The 18,960-nt window shown below is 33.9% G+C and overlaps 1 protein-coding gene across 1 annotated transcript; it reads left to right on the top strand.

Moving 5' to 3' along the window:
- The first annotated feature begins 480 nt into the window (after positions 1 to 480).
- LOC101222268 (ATP-dependent DNA helicase RecQ) lies at positions 481 to 17,194 on the top strand. Its single transcript, XM_011655159.2, has 19 exons — positions 481 to 827; positions 1,014 to 1,126; positions 1,238 to 1,313; positions 1,505 to 1,647; positions 2,130 to 2,216; positions 3,141 to 3,224; positions 8,244 to 8,451; positions 8,717 to 8,802; positions 8,939 to 9,170; positions 9,301 to 9,424; positions 11,143 to 11,279; positions 11,524 to 11,632; positions 12,097 to 12,139; positions 12,337 to 12,505; positions 13,090 to 13,160; positions 13,628 to 13,721; positions 14,048 to 14,230; positions 16,304 to 16,510; positions 16,659 to 17,194. Exons 1-19 carry the CDS (start codon positions 810 to 812, stop codon positions 16,884 to 16,886), a joined length of 2,412 nt encoding a protein of 803 aa, XP_011653461.2. The 5' UTR covers positions 481 to 809; the 3' UTR covers positions 16,887 to 17,194.
- The last annotated feature ends 1,766 nt before the right edge of the window (positions 17,195 to 18,960 follow it).

Below are 18,960 nucleotides of genomic sequence, written 5' to 3'. Positions count from 1 at the left end.
TTTCTACAAACAAGTACCCACATATTCAAGTGATAAAAGGAGTGGAGTTTTTGCCCAATCTGAATTTTGAATTAGTAGTTTAATGTCATATTCAATTTGATATGACCACTTTTCTGTAAATATATTTAGAATAAATCAAGAATTATCGAAAATGGTAAATTTGAAAATATTTATAATACATGTTTGTGTAATTGTTCAAACCTAAATAAAAATGAAATGACAAATAGAACCTAATTGTAAATAAACAAGTTCTCTTTTCTATTTTTTTTTTCTGGAATTTTATTAGAATTTATATTTTATTATCAAATTATATTTTCTCTAACTACTTATTCAATCACAACCATAATAAATATTATTATTATTATTATTATTTAGGAATCTAAATAAAATAAGATAAGAAAATATTCCTTTTCTTAAAATTCTTATTTGAATGAATAGTTTGCTATTTCTCTATAGGAATAGTTTGTGTTGTCTGTGGTATTTGTATAAAGTAAAGCTTTAGTCACCCGACATAAAACAAGCTGTAAGCTTAAGGTCCAGTCTGATTGCAACAATGGCCATGGATTGCAGGGGGCATGCTAAGGCCCAAAAAAGCTTTCCGTCCACAAGGCGGGAGTTTTGGCGTTCTATCGAACAACAGAATCATCATCATCATCATCATATGTTTTTTCTAACTTTGGTAAAAAGTTCTGAATCATTTCTGTAATCTATGTGGCACGACCTTGAACGCAAGAGAACCGACACAGTCGACTTCTTTAACTCTCGCTTTTGCCTAAGACCGCTGAAAAAGACAGCAACATAGTCAAACAATGGAGGCCATTCTAAAGGTGAAAACGTTATTCTTCCTTCATTTTCCTCTGTTTCTGGATATGGGTTTATGTTTGTTTTGGTTGCTATGGCTGTTTTTGGACTTGCACTTCTTTGTAGTTGAGTTAATAGTGAACAATAAGGACAGCATTTGTGAAATAAATTTGTGGGTATTGAAATTTGTTATGGTTTGGTTGCTGTTGCAGAGGTACTTTGGATTCTCGGCGCTTAGGCCGTATCAGAAAGAAGTCATTCAGAGCATTCTTCGTGGGAAGGATTGCTTGGTGGTTACGGGCACCGGAAGTGGGAAATCCTTATGGTAGCTTGTTCTTAATCATTTTGGTTTTTTTATTTATTGCATTTTATTGATGGGGTTTGCATGTTATTGTTTGTTTAACTAGTGATTTATTTTTATCTTTACTTGTTAAAGTTATCAGGTACCGCCTTTGGTCGTTGGAAAGACTGGAATAGTTGTTAGCCCCCTTGTATCATTAATGCAGGATCAGGTAATTGATTATTGTCGTTACCATTGTTTTGCTTTCTGTGAAAATAGTCAAGTTGCATGCAAGCTGACTAAAACTCTTGCGAATGTGACAAAAAAAGAAGAAAACCATTGTTCTGTTGCTCTCTTTTGCCATTGGATTTTCGACCCCATGTTCTTTTTTCCTAAGCCATTTCTGGATTATGGATTTCATAGGTAATGGCTTTAAAACAAAGAGGGATCAAGTCTGAGTACCTTGGAAGTACTCAGGCTGATTCCACAGTTCAAGCCAATGCAGAGAGTGGTCAATATAGTATATTGTTCATGACACCAGAAAAGGCATGCTCTCTTCCCATGAGGTACAAATTCGTGGAGCGCAATTAAAATTAATTCTGTGTCTTCATTTTTCTTCCTCTGCTTTTGCTGAGCTTCCATTACATCTCACGCCCAGTTTATTGCCTTTTCCAGTTTCCATCTGCTGTCTTGTTTGGTTATGAGTTTTATTTGTTCCGACAGTTATGCAAATGTATTCTTAAATACCAGTGATATTTTAAATGTAGACATAAATTATGGTCCTTGAATCCTTGCAAGATGGCTTGGTATTACTTGCTGATATCATACTTGAACAAATTTTAGTACTTCTTTTGTATCTAGGAATTGGATGTGTGGGAGTGGGATATATTGTACAATACTGAAGTCATGTGAGGTAGTTTCTGATGGAATTCATACACATTTACTTGGTAGAAAAAGATGGTTCAAATGGAGAGTTATGATACATGGCATTCTAATATTCTATCGTGATTAACACCTTCTTGTTTATTTTTTAACTTCATTTTTGCAGTTTTTGGTCAAAATTAAAGAAGGCAGGAATTTGTTTGTTTGCCGTTGATGAAGCACACTGCATTTCAGATTGGGGGCATAACTTTAGGTTAATGTTACATCCTTTTCATTTTCCTCTTATTTTTGTTAAAAGTATTGTATGATTAAATTTACAACCTATCAGCTTAAACTATTAAGTTGAGTGGTGGTTAGTCTTCAAATTTTCTCTAATGGACCCTATTCTGAGTTAAGTGGCTTATTGGTTTTGAGATTGGTTATATGGTACTTTGTTGTCCAATTGTCCCCAACATCTAGCTCCTGTCCACAATATTGAACATCAGTTTATGAAACAAGGAGAACCGTATTTTTTAAATTTCATCTTAGGAATGGGTTTATGCATCACATGGTTTGTAAGGATTTTGTGTATTATAGAAAGTAGAACGTAAAGACTGGTTGTTTATAGAAGTTGAGTGCATTCCACGTTGATGAGCATGTTGCATTGCATGAATGTGAGGAAAGATTTTTCTTTTCACCCATGAACTAGCTGTAGAGGTTGATAGAGCTCATAGACACCAACAACTCGTGGTGTCCGAGTATAAATTAAAATAAATCTAACGGTTCACAGGCCAGGCTGATAGTGTAAGTCAACTGAAGCAGCTGTGGAAATTATTAACAATTATGATCCAACTGTAGCAATTTTCTTATCTGATGCAGTGTTTGAATAAGTTAAAAAAGGAAGAATACTATTTTTTAAAAAAGAATTTTATTAGAATGAAAGTACCAAAGGACAAGGGGACATGGCATGCAGCTTAGCCAAGTGAGAAGAAATTAGATGTACAGTTTTCACTTTTCAGCTACGAAAGCCCTGGGAATAGATTTTTAGCTCCTTGTTTAGCTAAGTTCTTAGCACTGCCATGAGAAAACACATTGTTAGTTTTATTTTTCTTTATGTTCAGCGTGAAGTTTGCTTCGCTCAAATTTAGTACTTCTCTTAATTGTTTTATAAACTATTGGGTGGGGGTTCTGATCACAGGGCTGAATACGAACTGCTGGACAACTTTCGTGATATTCTACCAGGTCTTCCATTTGTTGCACTGACTGCCACTGCATCTGAAAAGTAGGTTGCTAAACTTCTTCCAATTACACCTGTTATTTCCTCTTTTCTATGCTTCTTTATTTCTATTGTTGGACTGAAAAAGTCCCTTAGCAGAGCTATCACATACTACATTCCAATGGTTTGTGTTGTTATTGAACTCCATTGTTCTATCTATGTTGATCTGTTAGCTTGAAGGTTGATCTTTCTTAGACTTAAATTTGAGAGAGTTAAATTGTTTTTTCTTATTATTAAATATACGTGGGTGTCAACCTAGTTTAGATGCCACCCCCTGATCCATATTTACATGCTCATTGTATAGTTCTCTTGTACTATGAGCTTTTGTCTCATTATTATTATGTTAGTATTAATAAATAGGCTGTCTCCTTTTAAAAAAAATATATATGCAAAGTTGGTCGGAGATAGACCATTTACAAATAAGGAAAGAATAAAAGCAATAAAGAACAATAATAAGTATATACAAATATAGAAATTCCAACACTCCTCAAGCTGGTTTGAAGATTGTCTTCCATAGCCAGCTTGTCAATCAATCTATCAAATTGTTTCTATGGAAGACCTTTGGTTAGGACATCGGTAATTTGCTCTGATGTAGGTAGATAAGGAATACATATTGTTCATGCTGCAATTTTCTCTTTAATAAAATGCTTGTCGACCTTGATATGTTTTGTTCTATCATGTAAAACCAGATTATGGGCAATAAAAATGGCAGCTTTGTTGTCACAATAAATTCGTACAGGTATAGTTAAAGAAATCTTCAACTCTCCAAGTATCTCTTTTATCCATATGCCCTCACAAATTCCACGAGTCAAGGCTCTAAATTCTGCTTCAGTACTACTTCTGGCCACCACATTCTGTTTTTTACTTCTCCAAGTAATCAAATTTCCTCCAACAAAGGAACAATAACCAGACATAGATCTTCTATCTGTTGCACTTCCTGCCCAATATGCATCAGTGTAGACTTCTACTTGGAAGTGATTATTCTTTTTATTAAACCACCAATTCACCCAAAAGCTTAAGCTAATGGTTGAAGGCAAATTTAATTATATATAACCAACACTCCCCCTCACTTGTGGGCTTGAAATATTTGAAAAACCCAACAAGTGAAAATCAATTTTAATTGGGGAGGAAACGACAATGCAAGGGCTTGAACACAGGATCTCCCTGGACCACCTGTTCTGATACCATATTAAACCACCAATTCACCCAAAAGCTTAAGCTAATGATTGAAGACAAATTTAATTATATATCACCAACACTTTTCTAATAGAATGCCTTTCCTAGGAGACCCTTTTAGATACCTCAAAATTCTATAAGCAGCTTTAAAATGAGTAGGTCCCGGACACACATAAATTGACCAACCATGCTAACAACATACGCAATATCAAGGCATGTATGAAACATATATATTAATCTACCAACAAGTTTTTGATATTGTTCCTTGTCCTTTATTTCTACAGCTCTTGCTGTTAGAAGCTTCAGATTAGGTTCAATAGGAGTTTCTGCAACTCTGCCACTAAGTCAAGGACATACTTTCTTTGATTAACAAAAATCCACTTCTTTGATCTTGCAAATTCCATTCTCAGGAAAATTTGAAACTTGCGAGCTAGTTTTTTCTTGAGATCAACTAAACTTGCTTCATCATCACTTGTGAGAATAATATCGTCTATATAAACAATTAAAATAGAGATTTTATTATTCTCTGAGTGTTTCTAAAATAAAGTATGATCTGTTTGACTTTGAAGAAATCCATAATTGCACACAACTTTTTCAAAACGTTGAGACTAAGCTCTTGGAGATTGCTTAAGGCCATAAAGAGATTTTTTCAATTTGTAAATTTTACTACACCCACACTCCTTTTCAGAACCTAGTGGCAAGGATATAAAGACCTCTTCCTCAAGATCACCATTCAGAGAAAGGCATTTTTACGTCAAGATGGTAAAGTGACTGACCTAAATTAACTGCAAGAGACAAAAGAACTCTAATAGAGTTAATTTTTGCAACATTTGCAACAGGAGCAAATATTTCTTGATAATCAATTCCATATGTCTGGTGAATCCTTTAGCTACTAATCTAGACTTGTATCTCTCAACATTATTATCAGCATTACATTTTATGGTAAATACCCATTTACAACCCGCTGGTTTCTTATTTATGGGGAACTCTACTATTTCCCAAGTTCCATTTTCTTTTAGAGCATTCATTTCTGTTATTGTTTAAATTGGCTGTAAAAAAATACTTTTCTATTTTCCTTCCTTTTTGAACTAATTCCTTATTGTATTAGTCAAAGAATATGACTTTATGGTGTTTGATTTTTTACCTTAGTGGTCTCTAGGTTATTTGTCTATTGGGTGGGTTGCCATCCTCAGTGGTGCATATGCAGATTTTCAATTTCGTATTTTTGGTGTAGTGAACGGCTGCTTATCTTCTACCTTTTGTGCTCTTCGCGTACTCTTGAAAAGATTGCTTTTCTGATCTGATCTTGTGAGACAGTTTGTATTTGACAAGTTGAACGACATTGTATGAGTAAGAAGTTGTAGTGGTTAAGGGGAGCCTAACAACACTATAGTGTTGGAGTGAATGATTCAGGAGGAGCCTGATTCTATTAAGGAGAGTCAATCAAGTGTAAACTACTTAAGGGATAGCCTAAGTGATCAATAGTCTAATCAGTCTATCAAGATTATTTGAAAGATAAGTTCTTACTTGTAATCCTTTTCATATACTCTAGTGAATGTTCTTCTTGTTTGGGCATAGCCCCCTAGACGTAGGTGTGCGCACCGAACTGGGTTACCAAGTCTCATGTGTTATTTCCTTTTAGTCTTTGTTGCTGTTAGATTTACTGTGTTGATTATCTTGTTATAACTTTTGAACCAACATTATATTGCTAGTTTATATATGTTGTTTTCTCAATTGGTATCAGAGCAGGTTTGTGCACATTAACTATGGATACAATCAGGGAAGGTGGATCAACTATCAGACCTCCTGTTCTTGATGGAACCAACCATGCTTATTGGAAAGGAAGAGAACTGATACTACTTAGACCTTGAGTTATTTTATTGTCAAAAAACCTTCATCAAAGTAGTAGAGACCATCAAACATCCTAGCATTCCCAATTATCTTCTTCGATTTCTGATCCTGAAAAATACAGCGTGTTTCAAAGAATATAACACGATAACTAGAACTTTTAGAGAGTTCAGAAACAGATAAAATATTACAAGCTAATTTTCAAACATGAAGAACAGACTGTAAAGAGATGTTGTTAGTCAATTTAATGGTTCATTTTCCTGCAATAGAAGAAGAAAAACTTCCATTTGCAATTCTGATTTTCTCATTGCAATATGATGGAGAATATGAAACAAAGACAGAAGAAGAACTGGTCATATGATGTGAAGCTCGGGAATCAATAATCCCGAAGAAGAATTACCACAAGAAAATGCTTTGAGGACAATGACCTGTTTGAGTCAAAGAAACTGTTAGACCTCCAATATTATATCACTACAGGAGGAAGGGGAATAAGTTTGTTAAGGGGGGAGACACGTGTTAGTGATAGGTTAGTTAGCCATATAAATAAAATAAGTTGTTAAGGGAGGGAGACACGTGTGAGTAATTGGTTGGTTAGGGATAGGTTAGTTAGCCATATAAATAAGTTTGTTAAGGGAGGGAGGGATATGGATTTTTTTGGCAGTATTTGAATCTTTCTGTTATCTCCTGGAAGAGAGGGAAACAGAGACGTGTTATTTTCTGTTTTATGCAAACAATAAGATTGAATTCTCAGTCGATTGGCTACGAGTTCCATCAGAAACACAAGAATTATTAGATGACAAATTGGTGGTAGCAATTTAAGGATTTGATGAATTTGCTCTTGTGACATAACGGGCTGAAGATTAACAGACCAAACTAGACAAGTAGACCAAACCGGTTTGGAGTCACCGGACAGAGCCGTTGATGGCTTTGATTACTGATGACAACATAACTCTAACCGGAAATAGGATGTGCCTATAATTTTGGCGGCACACGGAAGAAGTTTGCGTGGCTAGTGTTAGGGTTCAAATATAATTCTAACAGATCTGAAAATCATATCTGAAAAGAAGATAAATATGAGAAAATAGAGAAGTAAAAACTGGTTCACGGCGACGAAAAAAAGAAAACCAATTTACAGCAAAAAAAATTGCAAGAAAACGCGGCTTCCGGCAGCTTCCAGTGAGTGGTGGTCAGCAGTGGCGATTGGTCGGAGTATCACAACCGATGGCAACAACCCTCGAGGCGGTATAGGTGGTGGTCTGAAAGAGTTTTAGGGTTTTTTAGGTTTTCAAAAACTTAGGTTTTTTTATTTTTGTGTAGAGTTTCAAAAACCTTCTCTGATACCAACTTAAAGTTGGTCTTTTTATACAGGAGGAACCTTCTCTGATGCCAACTTAAAGTTCGTCTTCTTAAACAACTTAAAGTTTGTTTAGGGTTTTCTAGGTCTTGTTAATATGGAAAGTTGGTCTTCTTGTATAGGAGAAAGACCTTTTACAAAAAAGAAGAGAATAAAAGCAATAAAGAATAAATATATGAACAAGAATAAGTATATAAAAATATAGAAATTCCAACACTTGCTATTATTTATTTGGATAAATTCTGTTAAATCTCATATAAAAGATCCTCTCTTTTCATTGTAAATTTACTTTTTCTTTGGCTTGGGGATTTGAGCCTCTGATTTTTTATCGAGGTTATATGCAGACTAGTTGAGCAAAGCTTGTATTTATTGAAAATTTAATTGTAGGATGGAGAAAAGTGGAACTCATGTACATCACATGTTTTCTAGTTAGTAGCCCCATGGCTGTATTGACATTCTATTTATAAGCCATAGCAATGAGATTATGTACGGTTCCATTTAATAATTTGGTGCATTGTAGGGATATTTTCTGATTTTTAAACTCTAATGTTTATGCTCTTAAATTTATTTCCTTGGATCATTTCAGTTTTCAATACATTTTCGTGGGGAATGAATTCCTTGGGTATTTATTTCATATGTTGTTCCAGGGTTCGGAATGACATTATTAATTCTTTGAAGATGAAAGACCCACAAGTTACCATTGGTTCATTTGATCGAACAAATCTTTTTTATGGAGTCAAGTTTTTTAATCATCGTCGATTATTGATGAATGAGCTGGTGCTTGATATCTCTAAGTATGTAGGCTCTGGTGGTTCAACTATCATTTACTGCAGGACAATTAAAGATGTTGAGCAGGTATGTTCATTTGCTTCTAGTTCTTACAAACGTCACTTCCAAGTTCACTGAATTTTAAGAAGCATAGGTAAAGAAATATTTGCATACTTACCTAGCATGATAAATTGAGGGCATCAAGCAACAGGATTATTTCATTATTGTTAATTACCTTTGAGATTTTATATGCCTTCATGGTGGGTTGTTACAACAATTTGTGCACTTTCAGGTTTATGTTGTTAAGCTTATTAATTGGCTCTTTGTGAATTTTGGTCCAAAATTTTCGTAGATATCCAAGTCACTTAAAGAAGCAGGGATTAGTGCTGGAATTTATCACGCTCAAATGGTCAAAGAATCACGTGCAGAATCCCACAGGTTATACCAATAGTTTGTGGCAACTATGGAGATGAATTCTATTGATGCTCTTTATAATCAATAATACTGGCAACTGTATCTAATTTAGCATTTTATTTGTGTGGTTCTCTGATTGTAACACCTTTTCTTTAATCAGACTATTTGTAAGGGATGAACTGCAAGTCATGGTTGCCACTGTGGCTTTTGGTATGGGCATTGACAAACCAAACATAAGACTGGTGATACATTATGGCTGCCCAAAGAGTCTAGAATCTTATTATCAGGAAAGTGGGCGATGTGGTAGAGATGGTATTGCTTCTGTTTGCTGGCTTTATTACACGAGAAGTGATTTTGCTAAAGCAGAGCTCTACTGTGGTGATTCACCAACTGTATGAATCATTCTTTCGTCCTTAAATTGCTTACCATTTTATTAGATAATCACTTCACTCCCCTTGTGGTGTATGTGTATATAGTTTAAAATTTGAACTGGATACTTCTATATTTGCTTTCTTTCATTAGGAAAACGAAAGAACAGCTATTATGGAGTCGTTGATGGCTGCACAGCAGTATTGCTCTATAGCAACTTGCAGAAGAAACTTCTTGCTCGGTTATCTTGGGGAAAAATCTCAGTCTGAAAAATGTGGTTTGTCTTTTACTTGACTTTGTTCTTCAACTCTTGTCAATTCCTATGACATCTTCCAGTAGTCAAGTCTCACTTTCATTCAGTACTTCTCTGATTCTGACCTTGATCAGACATCTTTGTCCATATGATGTATTTAGTAACTACTAGTTGCTTGCCGTGTTTTATCTTTAATGGCTGTCTTTTATTTAACTATATGTTATAGTTCTAGTTAGCTTTTTCCAAGTAATACCGGTTTTTAGGTGTTAGGTCACACCTTCTGTCCATAGTATAAAGCATTGAAAGTAGAGACAAATAACACACCGATTTACGTGGAAACCCGAGTACCGGGGAAAAAACCATGATAATCTTAGTTTTATTATTTTTCTAATGAATGAATACAATGGGTACAAAGAGAGAGAATAAATGGAATACAATAAGGAGTAAAAAAGGAAAAGATTTAGGAAATAGGGAAAATCTTCCAAATACTTTCCATAAATACTCTAAGGGCCAAGCCCACCAATTCTAACATAAAGCATAAGCTGTTTCTATTTTAGTGCAGAATATTAATAAAAAATTCCCAGTTTTCTTTTTTCTGTGTTAATTCTCCAAGAACACACCACCATAGTTGTTCCTGTCGTTCTATTTTGTAAAGTGCATATTGTCGTGTGTTTTTTTCTTTTCTAATTCTTCCCTTTGGCTAAGTGCTTTTGAAGGATTAGACCGTTTAGCATAAGATTATTGTTAGCATTTATGATACATATTCACATGGGTGAAGCTCTAAAGTGATTTACAGAAGACACTGGAAAATTGTCTCAATTATTGTTTATATGTTTACAGGCATACCAATTGTAAATTTTGGTGGGGCAAGAATTCATATTTTAGGAGGATGAACCGTGGGTTGGTGCTTAGTCCTTGTACACTCAACTCCCTTGATTCTGTACACTATAACTCTATTAGAGGCCGACATTTGTGTCAGTAATTTGAGAGAGCCACTGTTTGTTCAATACTCGTTAACATAGAGACTGCGGTTGATGTAGGTGTATGCTTTCAACTACGCATAGTGGACAGCTCACTGTTTGTTCAATACTCGTTAACATAGAGACTGCGGTTGATGTAGGTGTATGCTTTCAACTACGCATAGTGGACAGCTCCCAGTCCACAGTTATCTATAGAAAATACTTACTGTCCGCCCTTTAAGCACAAAGAGATGTGTTGCAGATTTGTGTGGCTCAAATTTTTCTGTAGGAAACATGTATGAAAAGGAATCAACGACCCTTTCATAGTTATTTATTATTCCAATAAAGAGAGGGATATTGTTGGTAGAGCACACTTCAAAGTTTCCTTTAGTTGTTGGTTCTCCTGATCAGTTAAAATTTCCTCTTAAGCTTTTTCTATATACTATTTTCTTACTTGGTCAGGGTTGTCCTCTATCTGGGACTTCTAAAGATATTTGTTTTTCTCCCAACTCCAAAGGTTGAGTATTTGGTTTTTCACGATATTCTTTTGTACTCCTCTTTAAATGTGGTGCTTGAAGTTAAAATGCTGATATAATTCCTGATTAAATATCTTCATTTAGTGCCGCGATAGATTGATTAGAAATTGTTGTTTGATAATGATGATGGCATGGTTGATTCTTTTGTAATTTATACACACATTTATGAAAGTAGCACTTTAGGAAAGCTTGTTCAGCAACTTCCCTGTAATTTTATTTAGTTGTTGACTATCAACGTCTGTGGCAGGAAATTGTGATAACTGCATAGACTCAAAAAAGGAGCATGACGTGTCAAAAGAAGCATTTCTTCTACTGGCCTGCATCCAATCATGCTGGGGTACATGGGGACTGAACATGCCTGTGGATATTCTTCGTGGATCTACAGTAAGTTTTTAGCTATCCGAAACTTTGGGACTTCTGAATCACAGATTACCCCTTCTTTTCCAATTCATTTTAATCCCCTGGGTGTCATGCCCTGTAGTTTAGTAGAAGACCTCTCCATGTTCTTGCATTGTGAAATTTTCTATGACAATATTCTGCCCTAGGAATGATCACATTATGACGTATGTGACATTTGTTTTCTGATTCTTACTTCTTGCTTAATCTAACATTCTTTCATCGCTTGCAGGAAAAAAAGATACGCTATGCTCAGTTTGATAAGCTTCCACTTTATGGACTTGGAAGAGAGTACTCATCAAAATGGTGGAAAGCACTAGCTAGTCAACTAATTTATAATGGTAGGTGAAGGAACTTGAATTTCCTTTATTTAGATGGGGATTCAGCCAAAAGTACTTAAGCATTATAGGCATTTTTCTTTGCCGTACTCAGGCAGTGTCTTAAATGCAACATTCCTAACTCAAGTACTTGAAAAACTCAAGCATTTCCCTTTGTCATGCTCAGGCAGTGACTAATCGGGTACTTGAATTTTCCTCTGAGTTAAATAATCGGATAAAACGGAGGTATAGTCATCATAAAACTAACTCTGTCCGTTTTTTTCGTCAAACTTACAAAATAGAACTTGGGATTTTATGTATAGCAGGCTCTAACTTACAAATCCAGTGTTCATTGACCATATATTAGCATAATTTATTTTACTTGCTGAAAATGTTTGTCTTGTTTCCTTTTGTATTGATAAGAACTAGTTCATTTTTATGAATTGTACTGTTTAACGTATGGTGTACAAAATTGTATTCTTGTGCAGGCTATTTGACAGAGAACATATGCGATTTCTACAGAACCATAGGGTCATCTACTTTCACCCAATCTTTTACTTCTAGAACTTTAGAGTTTTACAGTTATCTGTCCGTTTTCAAATTTCATCAATAGGAAAGCTAATGCTTTTTTGTAAACATCTCTCTTGTCCACCCAATCAATCTTATTTTCTTCAAATTATCTGAAATCGAAACTGACAATTAGAATAATCCTTCCTTCTTAACAATAGTATCAGTGCAAAAGGGGAAAATTTTCTCAATTCTACCAGACAGGACTGCCAACCACCTCTAGTTTTGCCAGTGATGAGTGAAATGATTGGTGAAAATGAAGATGACAGTGCACTCAGTGAAGCTGGGAAAATGGATAATTTAGCCACTTTGAAGAGTGGACTTTCAGAGGTTTGCATGATAAATACTAATTGTTCATGCCTTGTTTATGCATATTATTTTGCCTTTTTCTATTGGCCACACGTTGAAGGATTGAGATACTAATTTTCTGATAATAGTTAAGTTGCACATAAATTTTATTGAATACTCATGGTTTTAGTTAGTAGAAGTTTTATATGGCAACAATTGTCATTATTTGTTATATTTGGTTTTATTATACTTTGAGCATTACTCTTTTCAGTTCATCAATGAAAAATCTTGTTTTCTTCTAAAAAAATTGTTATATTGATCGCTCCAATAAATCTTTCCCGCTGGTGTTATCTCCTGCTGTATACTTGTCTTTGAATGATTATATTGTGTGTCGTGAGGCCTTTTTATTAACTTAGTAAATCCTTCTTGTCTTTGTATTCTTTTCATTTGTTTTTATATTGCACTTTTTGGCTTACACTTCTAGTTTACCACTGCCTATTTGTACGATGTTTGATCATATAATTAAATGGAAGACATTAGGTAAACCATTGCATTTCTTGTTTTTACCTATCTCAGTCTAATATTTTGATCATTTCATTTGTATTTACTTGATTATTTCTACCCAGGCTGAGGAAAAACTCTTTCAATTACTTTTAGAAGAGAGAATGAAGATTGCTAGAAGTGTTCGAACTGTCCCGTAAGTTCTGCAAATATTTTTAAGCTACTCATTATGAAATTTGGCATTTTACTTCGACTATCATGCATTCGTTTATATGTATGTGGTTTATATGGAAAACTGTTGGTGATATATAATTAAATTTACCTCCAACTACAAGCTTAAGCTTTTGGGTGAATTGGTAGTTTAATATGGTATCAGAGTAGGTGATCTAGGGAGGTCCTGTGTTCATGCCTCTGCATTGTCGTTTCCTCCCAATTAAAATCGATTTCCACTTGTTGGGCCTTTCAAATATTTCAAGTCCACAAGTGAGGTAAAATTGATTCCACTTGTTGGGCCTTTCAAATATTTCAAGCCCACAAGTGAGGAGGAGTGTTGGTGATATATAATTAAACTTGCCTCCAACCACGAGCTTAAGCTTTTGGGTGAATTGGTAGTTTAATAAAAACCTTTCTTGTCTATTATCTTGCATTTCTTCTTATATGCAGGTATGCCATATGTGGTGATCAAACAATTAAAAGAATTGCATTGATTAGACCATCTACCAAGGCAAGATTAGCAAATATTGATGGTGTCAACCGGGTATATCCTTCAAGACTATGATTACACATTCTTAACTTTCTATGGGGCTAAAACGAAGTCGTTATTTATGTATGCTTGTTCGACATGGATTTCTTACTCGAATGTCACCTCCTCATACATGTGCTAGTTTGCTATAAATTGCTCTTGAATTTCAATGCATTTTTATCAATATTCTGTATGATCCATTCCGTACATCTGCACTCAGAGTTTGACTCCATGATCTTGCACCTTCAGGCTTTAGTTATTAGATTCTAACTAGCCAAAGTTGTGAGATTGTTATTTGCTCTGTCATGAAATGATTGTCAAACAATTCAATAATGGTACAGCATCTGCTAACAATGCACGGAGATCTAATTCTTGAAGCAGTCAAGCGTCTATCACAACAAGTTAGTCAATCACTGGATGGAGAATATAGAAAGCCAAATCGACGACGACGACCGTTGTCTCCAGCAAGGTTCAAAACTTGGAAAATGTGGCATGAAGATGGTCTCTCAATACAGAAAATTGCTGTAAGTATTTTTTTTTTTAACTTTTTGAAGTTATTGAGGGAAAAGGCAAGAAGATGAACGTAACAGCATGGCAATTAGAAACTCATTCACACGTTGAAGTTCACCCATGTATATAAATAAGTGAAAAAAAACTTTGAATCAGTTTAGACTGTGCAAATATAGAATACAACTCTGGTGCTCAGAATTTAAATACTTTTCACCTGAAAGAAGCTTACTTCCTGAAAAAGAACAAACTTCTCGAGTGATTTTGGCTATCCAGAGTTATGTTTGTTGATTTTATGGAATAAATCTATATTTCTTTTATTATTTAGTAGAGATACAAGCCTATATATAACCATAGAGAAATATACTTAAGGAAATAATATCAAATAATATCTCCAGAATAATATCACCTAAGAATAATCTAATTATATTAATACCCTCCCTCAAACTCAAGGTTGAAATCACAAACTTGAGTTTGCTAAGAACTAAGAAAAGAAACAATATATCTAGAATAGAATAAAAAGCCTGAAGAACAAACACACAAAGAACTTCTAGGCTAAAACAAACCCACGAAGAGCGAAACGAAGAACTTCTGGGATAGAAACATAGATCCTCGTATGGAGATCTATAACAGAACCTAGGAAGAACGAAACAAGAACTCCGGGGGCAAAATGAAAGAGCAAAACTGAAGCAAAGTAGAATCAAATCAGGACGAAAACGTGGTCTGAATTGGGCAGGAGCGTTTCGTCATCAGAATGGAACCGAACGAACTAAACTAAAGCAAGTCAGAATCAAACTGAACAGGAAATCTGGGTGAATAGAACGGAAAACTGAAGAGAGCTGAGAGGTTGAGTAGATAGAGAGTTCTGCGGCGTTCTTCGCAAAAAGAGAAGATGCGTTTTCATGACGGCGAGCTTCACGAATGGAGAGCAGACAAAGCCGAACCTGTGCGTCGTCGGCTGTGAGTGGAGCGGAGTGGTGGATCATGGATCTGAACAAAGATTCACCCTCTTCAGGATCGAGAGTCTTCAATCAAAAGAGATTGTTTGGTACGAGTAAAGGGCAGCGGCGACGGGTCGGTCTGATCTGGAACAGTATGGTTCGAAGGCGAAAGATGAAATAAAACACGGATCTGGAAGTCGAAGACACAAACAGAGATGCATGAACAAATCGGTGCTTGCAATGTGCGCACAAGTAGATCTAAGTGAGGATGAATGGAGAGTGGATCTGGGTCGAGAGTGCGACGAACTGTGTGGATGGAAGGAGCAGTGGTGGCGGCAGTCGCGGCGGAAGGAGTAGTGGCGACGGCGGCAGAATCAGAGACGAGGATTTTGATCTAGGAGGCAGAGCAAATTACTTGGAAACATGATGTGTATTGATTACTGATGGGTATGGCTCTGCCTCTGTCGACGAATCAACGGAGGCAGACGAACGGGGATGTGACGGCTAGAATGCAAGGAAACTAAAACCCTATAGCTCTGATACCATGTTGATTTTATGGAATAAATCTATATTTCTTTTATTATTTAGTAGAGATACAAACCTATATATAACCATAGAGAAATACACTTAAGGAAATAATATCAAATATCTCCAGAATAATATCACCTAAGAATAATCTAATTATATTAATAATGTTTTCTTTCGAGAAGCACAGTGTTTTTAGAATTTTTAAAATCACATTTATTTGTTGTAATCAAACGCTATATAACTTGAACAATGCTTTTAATTGGAAAGGAAAAGCACATTTTACAATTGTAGAAGTTAAATTTTCCTCATCCTTACCATGTTTGGTGCATGTTCGGAAGTGATGCTGAAATTGCTAAGATCACTTTTGTCATGTTACAAATGAAATGAAACTCGCCTTTAATCATGATAAATTGATTTATTGTTTAATTCTATACATTTGAATACATTTTTTATATCATCAAAATTGATTTTGAATGATTAAAAACATATTTTAGAGTGAGTTTGAAAATAAGAATAATGGTTTGTTTAGAATCACTCATTTTATGTTAAACATTGGTAGCTATTTCTCTTTTTCCATTAATTGACTTTATTCTGATATATCATTATTTATTTGGAAAATAGAACTTCCCTGGTAGATCAGCACCTATCAGAGAAACTTCTGTTTTTCAGTATATTATTGATGCAGTCCAGAAAGGATATGAAATCGACTGGACCAAATTTTGTGATGAGATAGGATTTACAGGTCAGATATTCTCCGACATTCAATCTGCTGTCACAAAGGTTGGATCTGCTAAGAAGTTGAAGGCGATAAAAAATGAAGTACCAGAAGTAAGTTGGATACCGTAAAATAGGCCTTCTGTTTCTTAGACTTTAGTCCTCCATGCTCTCAAGTTCCTTGTTCCTTTTATGCATATATACTTGTCGATTGAATGCTCCTTCGTCCGTATATGACTAGAAATTGATATTTGGACGACAGATAAGTTATGCACACATCAAAACTTTTCTGGCAATGCAACGCTGTGGAATATCCTCTAAAGGCCTCGATAAAAGAATCGACAAACCAATGACTGGTGCGTCATCGCTTTGTTGGAATCAATGGTATGTGACGATTCGTACAAAGTTGCATTGTTTCATGAACGAACATGTCTTTTCTAAAATAACCAATTTGAAGAAGAGACGTGACTATTCGAATGATCGCAAATAGTCTATAAATATTCATCTTCTTCAAATTGTTTAAGAAATTTTTTGTCCATATTGATTTTCTCTCATAGATATTTCTTCCTTTAGTAAACTTTGTTCAGGTTCGGTTTATTTCCACAAAGTATAGTTCTTTAGATCTTGTGGACAAGCTGCTGCTTCCATGAGAAAGTTAATCTGTTCTATCGTGAGAGATAATTACTCATGAAACTCGAGTACTAGAGTGAGTAAAATTACAACATGAATTCGTTGAGCTCAAATTATATTCGGTATACCGAGTTCTATATTTTCTAACTTCTTTGATGATATTATGCACATAACAATCTTAAGACAATTTTAAAGCATCTAGTTTGTTTTACGTTATTGTTCAAAAATTATGTTTTAGAATAAGTTGTAAATTTTCATGTATTGATTTTGCCGTTGGATCATGTTTTAGAATTTCATATATATGTATATTTTTCCAAAAACAGAATACTGTTTGATTAAATTTCTGCTTTCCTAGTGATCTCTGTGAATGTAATGAAAATTATCAAATGATATGGAGTGTTTCAAGTGATTCTGATTTTTAGTGGGTTGCTTGTTATGTATTTCACTTAGTCTGAGATTTTCCTTTGGGCAAGGTTGTAATAATTTTTTCTTTTGGCCCTTGCAAAATTTTGGCATGAGTTCACCATTTGACATATGTGTACAGTGGATTATTGTTTGATGTTCGACACTAATCACGTGTTAATACAGATATGTGTATACAATAATTTAAGTCATTATTGGCTTGTTTTGGTATATTATGTATGCATAATGGGTAATAAGCCTAATGTTTCTATGCCATTTTACATTTCAAGCCTAAGGAATTAATGTTTTCAGTTTTATTTGTTGCATTATTTGATTTTAAAGTTATAAACGAATGTTTAGTAATTAACTTCACATAAATGTCACATTTTGTTGGTAAAAAATTATTTTCATAATTTTTGGGGTGTTATTTGTTGTATTGCAGCTGAATGTATTATATTCGTGGGACATTATTATTCTTATATTTAAAAGTTTTATTACTAAATTAACACATTATATTTTTCATATTATTGTCTAAAACTACACATTCAATAAACGTTAGTATCGAAAAACTTGATATATATTATGTGAAACAAATATTTTACAATCACTAATAACTGATTTTATTACATGATATATTATTGGATTGGATTAACTAGGTCTTCGAGCTATACTAGGTTTTAAGTTTTATATAATATATTAATTATATAATAAGAGGTATATACGTGTAAAATAATTAAATATAAATTTATATATATATATATGAGAAAGTAAGTTATTATGTAAACTTACATAAAATCTATAATTGTTAGAATTATATTTTGATATAAATATAGTATATATTTGAAATTAATCACTAAACCGAACAAGTGCACAGCTATATCAATTTTACATTATATCATCTTATATATTAAATAATATATGAGATATATTTTTATTTTTCAATATGTTTATCAACATCAACGATAAATCATGGTATACTTTTGAAAAACTATAATTATAGAATTTGTAAAATGAAAAAAAACTTACACACGTACCTCGAGAACATTACATAAATACATGGGAGTGCAAGGATAGGGAAAAAATCATATAACAATGATGATAAAAAAGTGAAAATAAATTAAATTTATATAAGAAAGAAAAAATATTATCTCCGAATCTCATACCGTTTAAATAATATATAAGCATTATCTCACGTGAAATGAAATTGAAATCGACAAACTATTTTCATTCTTTTCATTTTTTTTAATATCGGTGTCAGTACAAATTTTTTCTACTTTTAAATAATATTAATTGATCGAGATAGTCACTTTAAAAATTAATTTGTTTTTTATGTAAACGAAACAGTAAAAAACTCTTAAAGAAAATAACTAAATCTAAATTTCAAAAATGTCATAAATAAAAATTTATTTTCTTGATTAGGCTTCCTTCACGACAATTATAACCTTATCTATATTATTAATTATATAAGACTTTTTGAAATTAAATTCAAATTGTTTCTTTAATTACGTTATATTTAATTTATTATCTAAATA

The sequence above is a fragment of the Cucumis sativus genome, chromosome 4 (genome assembly GCF_000004075.3).
Source record: "Cucumis sativus cultivar 9930 chromosome 4, Cucumber_9930_V3, whole genome shotgun sequence".
NCBI lineage: Eukaryota > Viridiplantae > Streptophyta > Magnoliopsida > Cucurbitales > Cucurbitaceae > Cucumis > Cucumis sativus.
Note: the sequence above shows the minus strand (reverse complement) of the source record. Positions and strands in the feature narration are given on the sequence as shown.